Genomic DNA, 8852 nt, shown 5'->3' on the forward strand with positions numbered 1-8852 from the left:
GTTTCTTCATATTGTGGATTTTCCCTAATCTTGCCCTTGTGGAAGCTGCATATAATTTTTCCTCTATCGTCCATGGATCTGTTAATCTGTTTCTAGTTTTCTAACATTGATTTACGACATGTGGTGAGTGGGTCTGTCCTAATGAATTATTCTACGGACAATCATCGTACATAACTTGTTGATGTGCACATTGCAAGGAAACGGAAGTAGTTTCTTTGGGCAGATGCACAACAAAGCAATGCCACATAGCCGGAACTTCTAACTAATGCTTTGCCTTTCTCCTTGTCATTTTTTTTTGACATATTATATTTTGGATGCTTCTTACAGAATACAGTTGTCGTTTCAGATATGAACTATTCACCATTGGGACCAGAGATGCATAGCTTCTGCAGTTCTATCTGGCTAAGGCAGTTTGAAAGGAATCAACAGTCTATCGCCGAAGCGTTGTGCAACGGAAATAGTTCAGACTGCCTCATGTAGTTTGTTACACGAATTAACTCATTTTTTTGGCAAATGATGCCAGGTTGGTAGTTCTTATGGACACATGTGTGCGTGGCGGTATCTATTTTAGATGCCTTCGTGTTCCCAGCTTTTTGGAGTCACCGGGACATGCCTTTTGTGTCAGGATTCGTACTTTATGATGGCACCTAAATTTCTTTAAATATGTTCCCTTCTATTTTTCTTTTCCTATTAACTGATTCATGAAATGATTCCCTGAGGTGGCCAAATATATTACTTATGTACAATGCATATATGTGCTTCAATTTTCACTATTAACAAATGTAGACATTGATGTTAATTGTACTAATTGGTCTTAATTTTTTTCATTTGTCGGAGCATATTTCTTGCCCGCTGGATCTTGCCCATTTAAGGAAGGCATGTGAAATTATTCTTAGACCTTGTATCTTTGTTAGGTGCTTTGGTATCGCTTATTTATTCCTACCAGAATATAGCAACATATATGAGTAGATATATTTGTTTTCTTGCTTTTCCAAGAAGAACCGGCACAAGAAGCTGAGGTCGCTGCTTTGAATCTTAAATAATTGTTTCCTATTAGTACAATATTTTGATGCTCCATTGGTTGCAGAACTAAATTATGTATTAGTTTGCATCCATGCAGTAGGAGAAATATCTTGAAAGTAGTTCACATCCAGTTAACGTTGATGGCCAGAGATAGCGATCATGTCTAATGTGGGAAAGGTGATACATTCATTATTTTTTTGTGAGACTCAATAATAGGAGGTGACTCCTTTTTCCACTTTATCTGTTGCAGATGGTGTCTGCGGATTTAGTGTTCAATGGAGCGGCTTGATGCTTTAGGATACGTCGTGCTTTACACCTGAAATAGGCTTCAATTAGTTTTACTGTAAAATATTGCATCACTTAGTATTTATGATGTACTACTTCAATCCATGCCACATTATTATTTCGAAATACGTAATCACAAACTTAAATATACTTGCTTTTCAGTTAATGTTGTTCCAAATTAGCTCTGGTTATTTGTTTTATTGATTCTAAGTTTCTCTTCTCATTCTTGTATAGGTAAAAGAAAACTTCCATATTGATGAGGATGATTCTTCATATGGAGTGTTATGGATCATGACAAATTGTAAGAGTGGGCCACAGTTTACAAGTATTTGAACCATGTTTTTTATTTGGATGCCTAATGTCATTTCGCCTGTCTTTGAATCTTGTTATGAATGGGATTTATTTTGGATCCTCACCAATCCATGATGTATGTATCAAATGGTTGTATGCATATTCTTGTGTGTTACTCAATATTCTCTTGGTATCATCTAAAGTTACTTAAAGAGTGAATCCATTGAACATCCTTTGGCTTGGGGATTTTTCTCTAGGGGTGGGAACGACACCAACAAGTAGAGTAGCATGAATCACCGGACAGACCATGATTTCGTCATGGCAACGAGACAAGCACGAGAAGTTGACAACATTACATTTATTTCTTTGCAGGCAAGTTTCAAAAGGAGAGTTGAGTAGAAAATACTTTGCAGGTAATATCTGTAGTCTACTGCAGTAGCACTACCATATGTTTTGCTTTGTTTGCTAGTTCGGGAAGGAGTACTACTTACTTACTTTGCCGGGTTCTTGCTGATGCCTGTGGACTCCTGTACTGACGCTGTCCTCTACTACTGTGGCATGTGATCCATCGCCTCGGGACATGGCCAATGCATAGCCCTAGGGTGATGCCCCACATGCCATGTAGAATTGGATGTTAGGAGAAATAGGTTCCGACGGGGAAGCGGGATCCTCTGCGGGAGACGGGTGCTTGAAGAGAAAGAGTGTGGTCCAGTGTAAAAAGCTGAAAAAATTGAAGTGAAGAGTAGAGATGCATGTGTATTAGTCTCTACTTCCTATTCCTTGATGATGCACACTAGTGATAGCTTGCGTTGGGGAGAAAAGTCAATGTAGCTGCCTCAAATTACTTTTGTCATGAGACATATGTATCCATATGCCACCACTGTTCATGCCCTCAGTAGGCATGCAGCTTTGGCCTGTGTAGTGCTGTGTGACGGATGTGTGGGACAGGGGAAGATGATTGAATCTCTTCTATTTGATAAGGGATGACACTCGGTATAAACCATATTCTTATATTCTAGTATAGTCCAAATGCATCGTCCTTTCAAATAAGATTGTATTTTATTGCTCAAGTGAAAATTGCACTCTATTAAGGCAAGTTGATGGAAACGGACCTCACTAAATGTCCGCGGACATGTACAGCGACTTGTTCTGACGGGTTCTATCTCAAGTCAAGAGTAGAGCTCAGTCCCATGTAAAAAATGCATGCATTTTGTGTACTCCATTGCTATATGATGAAAAAAAAATTCCCTGCATAATAAAATGATGTGTTCAACTAGTAACTTCTACTACACGTGGCCATAATTCTTTTTGTTATGGCTGACCTTTATGAGATGAAAAAATACCATTTTCTAACAAAATAATCTTTATATATTAAAATAGAAACAAGTTATCGACACCAAACCAATCTACTTACAAAGTGGATGGCAGACAAGACTTATCCTACCAAAATATTGGTATTCACATGGCTGCAACATCCTTCTTCTGTGAATTTGCACACGTTACGGAAGGGAGGATGCACGCATAATCCAAACGGGCCCCTAAATGCCCAAATCACGTATGATGCACCATTGGACCATAGGGATCACCACCATGTCGTAGTTACATGACACCATCGCCATCGCCCACTGCCCGACTATTAGCCCTGCTATAAGCTCACGTCGGATAGGTTAGTTTGTTTTTCCGATTAAAATAATCGTGGCAGCTGGGTCGGATGTGACCCATGCATGCGAGTCGAATGTGGAGGCGCACGTAGCAAGCCCTCTTAGTTTTTATTTCCTTTCTATTTCTGTTAATCTCCTGGTCGTTAGACTCTCGCTATGGACGTGATCGCGGGGCAGTGCGATCTGCGTGGATCATGGCGGCTAGACCGGGAGGGAAGACTGGAGTTGTATTTAGATAATAAGGAAAGAGAAAAGACGGAAAAGCTGCGCAGTTACGGTAGCACCAAAACTACTCGTCTCTCTCGCATTCGTCTACCTCGTCCGATCTCTCTCTCCCTTCTAGTCCGGCAGCGACAATTGGCATCAAAGCTCTGGTGTTCGATCCCTGCTCCGGTGGCCGGCGGTGTCTGATCCATGGCGGCCATGTCTGACAGCGAGTCGGAGAAGGAGAACAAGAAGGCGGACGCATCGAAGACACCGCCGTCCATGGCGTCGCTCGTGCGCCTCACCGGCAGCGGCAACGGTGAGTACCGTGTGGTGGAGTGCATCGTACGAGAGGAGTCGGGGACGTCCATGATGCTCACGCGCACAAACTACATGGAGTGGGCACTCGTGATGCAGGTCAAGCTGCAGGTCGCCCGCGTCTGGTCCGCGGTGACCTCGGACGCCGCCTACGAGTGCGACGACCGGCGCGCACTGCAGATCATCCTCACCGGAGTACCGCCGGAGATGCTGCGGGTCCTGGCGGCCAAGGACACGGCGAAGACCACATGGGAGACCATCAAGACACTCCGCATGGGGAGTGAGCGCGCTTGCAAGGCCAAGCCACAAGTGCGCCACCACGAGTTCGAGGAGCTCCGCTTCAAGGACGGCCAGTCCATCGAAGACTTCACGCTGCGGCTCTCCGATCTCGTCGCCGACCTCGAGCTGTACGGTGACCCCGTCACCGAGCACAAGGCCGTCCAGAAGTTCCTTCGAGTCGTGCCGCGCAAGTACCTACAGATGGCAATGGCAATCGAAGCGCTCATCGATCTCAAGATAATGTCGATCGAGGAGCTCACCGAGCATCTCTCAGCGTGTGAAAATCACTATGATCTCGATGATACGGCGCAGTCCGACGGCCGTCTCTTATTCACCGCCGAAGAGTGGGCTGCTCGCGACCACAAGTACGCGGGTGAATCGTCATCCGGCGGCGGCAGCGGAAATGGCAAGTCGTCGGACAAGTCGCCGGGCAAAGGCGGCGGCGGTGGAGGAAAGCCGCCATCCTGCAACAGCGCGGGTGAATCCGGCAGCTCCGGCGGCAAGAAGAAGGGAAAAGGCCATTATTGTGGCAAGGTTGGACATTGGCAAAATGACTGCTGGAGAAGCAAAAGGAACAAGGCAAGAAGGAACAGGCTAACCTCGTCCATGAAGATCGTGCCGAACACGATCAGGGCCTGCTCATGGTCGTGGTCACCAACGCCTCTACACCTGAGCTGGTGGCGCCGCAAGCTGTGTTTCTGAACGAGGAAAAGGTGATTCCCGTGCCTTCACCCGGTGGCCTTTGGTACTATGATACAGGGGCATCCAGCCATATGACTGGGGAGAGAAACATGTTTTCTACACTTGATGAAGGTGTACACGGCACGGTGAAATTCAGAGATGGCTCTCTGGTGGCTATCAAGGGCAGGGGCGCCGTTGTGTTTCGCTGCCAGAATGGTGATCAACATGCTCTCTCTGAAGTCTATTTCATTCCCAGCTTGCGCAGCAATATCATCTCAGTAGGGCAGTTGGATGAGGGTGGATGCTGGATAGGGATTGAAGATAGGATCATGACCATCCAAGATCCGGGCCGGCACATCCTGGCTCGCGTCAAACGGACAGCGAGCAGACTGTACACGGGCGTACCGACCATTGACGCCCCGGCCTGTCTCCTCACCAAGATGGAAGATGTCACCTGGCGCTGGCATGCGATGATGGGACAGTTGCACTTCAGAGCCCTACGAGCCATGTCTTTGAAGGAAATGGTACGCGGGATGCCGGTCATTGACCGCGTCGAGGAGTACTGTGCTGGTTGTGCATTGGGAAAACAACACCGTGCGCCTTTTCCTCAAGTGGCCGGATACAGAGCAGAGAAAGGCTTTGAGCTTGTTCACACAGATTTGTGTGGGCCGATCACACCAACTACACTGGGCGGCAGTAAGTATTTCTTGCTGATAGTTGACGATTACAGTTGGTACATGTGGTTGGAGCTGCTGAAATCCAAGGATGAAGCTTGTCAGAAGTTTAAGAAAGTGCGGGCAATGGCTGAGAAGGACGGAAACTGCAGGTATCGTGCATTCCGATCTGACCAGGGTGGCGAGTTCAACTCCATTGAGTTCATAGAATACTGCGAGCAGCTGGGCATCAAACACTATACGACCACCCCGTACTCCCCTCAGCAGAATAGAGTGGTTGTATGCCGGAATCAGACCATCGTCGAGATGGCACGTTGCCTGCTCAAAAGCATGTCCGTGCCGGCGTATTTCTGGGATGAAGGAGTGAAGACCGCGGGGTACCTACTCAACAGAGATCCCACGCGTAGCATGGATGGGCTGACGCCGTATATGAGGCTTGGCATGGCCACAAGCCAAGTGTGCTGCACCTACGTGTGTTTGGGTGTGTGGCGCACGTCAAGAAACTTGGCCCTGGAGTGATGAAGCTCTCAGATCGATCAACCCCAATGATCTTCGTTGGTTACGAGGAGGGAACCAAAGGCTATCGTGTGTGCAATCCGGCTACACAAAAGGTACAAGTCACACGTGATGTTGTGTTTGAGGAAAGCAGGCCATGGAGTTGGAGCACCCAAGGCGCGGATGCCTGCTTAGAAGTCTCTGGACTAGGTAGTTGCATGGTATGTTGACAAATGTATTGCTCATTGCTTCTTGATGGCATCTGCCGAATCAAGTGGTCATTTCTCCTGCTTCATGTAAGCAGCTAATCAAGATTTTTGGCGTCGGGGGTCTCCAAAATCTAGTACCTATTCCATGGATCTTTTGAAGGCTTGTGGTCCACGTTGTTGTTTTTTGCTGGTGGCAGCCAGCACATCAGCGATGGCGTATGTGTCTATTGATAACAGTGAGAAAGGCGGAATGTGTCGTGATCTAGGTGAAAAGTTGTGATGTGTTTGTGTGCTCCTTTGTACTATTTGGTCACACGTATCCCTTGTGCTTACACATGTATCCTTTTCTTGTTATGGGTTCCCACGTGTTTGATGGTGTTATAATCTGGCGATGGAGTCAAAAGTACTCCGCCTGTGTATCAATTAAGCAAGAAGCTACGGAGAAAAAATACAATGTGCTTACATTTATGTTCCTCGATTTTTCTAAAAATAACATGGATCTGCAATGATCAACCTTTTTATCGCACACTTGTAGGTACTTAAAAGAAAGACAACATTAATGTATGGATAAACTAGCAATTTGAAATTGATTAAGAGCATGGCTTATATCTATAAATATAAGTTTGGGAATGGAAAGCACAATGAGGAAGTATTTATAGTGTACTGTGGCTGGCTAGGCAACTTCTGTTCTCAGATCTCTGCTCTACTCGTCACCCACCTCCTAAAAAAGTTTGGCGTGAGACACACACACAGGAGTTTTCTTTCCCCAAAGGCCAGCCAAGATGCAGGGCGCCGCCAGGGCCGCCGAGAGGAGGAGCAGGGCTTCGCCTGACAAGGCCGACGAGAGCTCTAAGAAGGCGCGGCTGGACCTGCCCGACGGCCACATGAAGCAAGAGGTGGCCGGTGGAGGAGATGGAGGCGCCATTGTTGGGGCGGAGTACATCCATCGAGTGGAACTCACCGTGAGGATCGACAAGCAAGTGCTCCACTGCCCCCTCTGCACCCTCCCCTTCAAGCCCCCGGTCTTCCAGGTTCCTCTCTTTGTTTCCTTCTTTCTTCCTCGATTGGCACCGGTGATAGGTCGATTCTTTCGTTTTAATTTACGGGTTATCTCCGATTTGTGTGCTTGCCTGCAGTGCAAAGCGGGGCACCCGGCCTGCAGCGGCTGCGTGGCCCTGCTACCCTTCAGGCAGTGCAAGGCATGCGTGGACGGCGGCGGCTTCTTCGACCCCTGCCCTGTGCTGGACGCTGTGGTGTCCTCCACCAGGATCAGGTGCCCCAATGCCGGCTGCCAGTGGTACTTGACCTACCACGAGGTCGTCGAGCACCAGAAAGCGTGCCCGCATGCGCCTTGCCAGTGCATTGAGCCCGGCTGCGGCTACGTCGGCGCGCCGCAGGCGCTCGCCGGTCACCTCCACACTGTCCACTTGGTGCCAGTGCGCATCGTGCAGTACGGCAAGGTCAGCAAGCTTCAGCTACCGGTGTCGACCAAGCGGCTAGTGCTCCTCGGCGACGACAACTGGATGTTCCTCATGACCGTGGGCGGGCTCAGTGCCGGCGTGACCGCCGTGTCTGTGGTGTGCGCCAGGGCGAGAGCGGTGACGCGGACGCGGTTCACGTGCAAGATGTGGGTCAACCTGGAGACACCCCCGGTAGCAGTGGCGAACTGCGGCAAGGAGGACATGGTGCTTGTGGACATGCATATGAGGAGCAGCTCATCGCCCGGCGCCATGGTCGCTGCGGGCGAGCCCACGTTCCTGATGGTGCCGCCAATGTACCTAGTGCCAGCAGCAGGAGACGGGGCATCCATGGAAGTTCCCCTGCACATCCGCATCGATAAGCTCTCCTCTTGGTCAGACACATTGGTGTGATTAGGTCCGCTGCTGCTGATGGGAAACAAAAGATGCATTCAAGGCAGTTTGTGCTTATTTTGGAGTTGCAGCTGAAACTCTTTGGGTGATGTTAATTAGTAGATGTAGTTCATCTTTAAATTCATTGTTGGGTACTGTATTCAAGTCGTAGGATATTATGCTTCGTGTTAATCATGTTGTGAAATGCATCTTCTTCTGTTGTTATGTCATTCCAACTTGCAAGCATTTCATTTGCATCTGTTGCAATATATATATCTCAAGTCAGGAGTAGAGCTCAGTCTCATGTGAAGAAATGTTATCCATGCTACCAAAGCGATGCTTAATGCGGGTTTACTGGAGAATAGTCAGGAAGAAAGGAGGCCTTCTGTTAAACAAATCTGCCAAGTAGGATACCTAGCCAATGTTGATGCAGCATAGAGTATAACCAAGCATAAATTCTTGATGAAGCCTCTCTCAAAGTCTTCCTAAGGAATGAATCAAATCCATGTCCTTCCAAAGGGGTAAACTTATCTCTGTACATTGCTTAAACTGCTAATAATAAAGTGTTAAGCCATCTTTGAGGGCTGCAGTCTGCCAAAAAAAAGCTAGTAACTTCTACTACACTAGCCATAATTCTTTTCTAGATGAATGAGATTTCTGAGCAAAAAAATTTAAAATCTGTTTTCTAACAAAATAATCTTTTGATATTAAAATAAAACAAGTCATCAAGCAATATAAGTGTAAACCTCTATTTACAAATGGAATGGCGGCCGAGAGTTACCCTAGCAACCCATTGGTGTTGACTGATGGGCATGACATGCATTTGGACAACTCCCAAGTTTTAGATCTGACTCACTGACATTTGATTTATTTTTTCATTTT

The 8852-nt window shown here is 47.2% G+C and overlaps 1 protein-coding gene across 1 annotated transcript; it reads left to right on the top strand.

Annotated features, from left to right (window-relative positions):
• Positions 1-6816: 6816 nt before the first annotated feature.
• On the top strand, positions 6817-8130 carry LOC119280642 (E3 ubiquitin-protein ligase SINA-like 3). Its single transcript, XM_037561436.1, has 2 exons — positions 6817-7151; positions 7257-8130. The coding sequence occupies exons 1-2, from the start codon at positions 6903-6905 to the stop codon at positions 7989-7991; spliced, it is 984 nt and encodes a 327-aa protein (XP_037417333.1). The 5' UTR covers positions 6817-6902; the 3' UTR covers positions 7992-8130.
• Positions 8131-8852: the final 722 nt, after the last annotated feature.

Source organism: Triticum dicoccoides, chromosome 3B, assembly GCF_002162155.2.
Source record: "Triticum dicoccoides isolate Atlit2015 ecotype Zavitan chromosome 3B, WEW_v2.0, whole genome shotgun sequence".
NCBI classification, from domain to species: Eukaryota; Viridiplantae; Streptophyta; class Magnoliopsida; order Poales; family Poaceae; genus Triticum; species Triticum dicoccoides.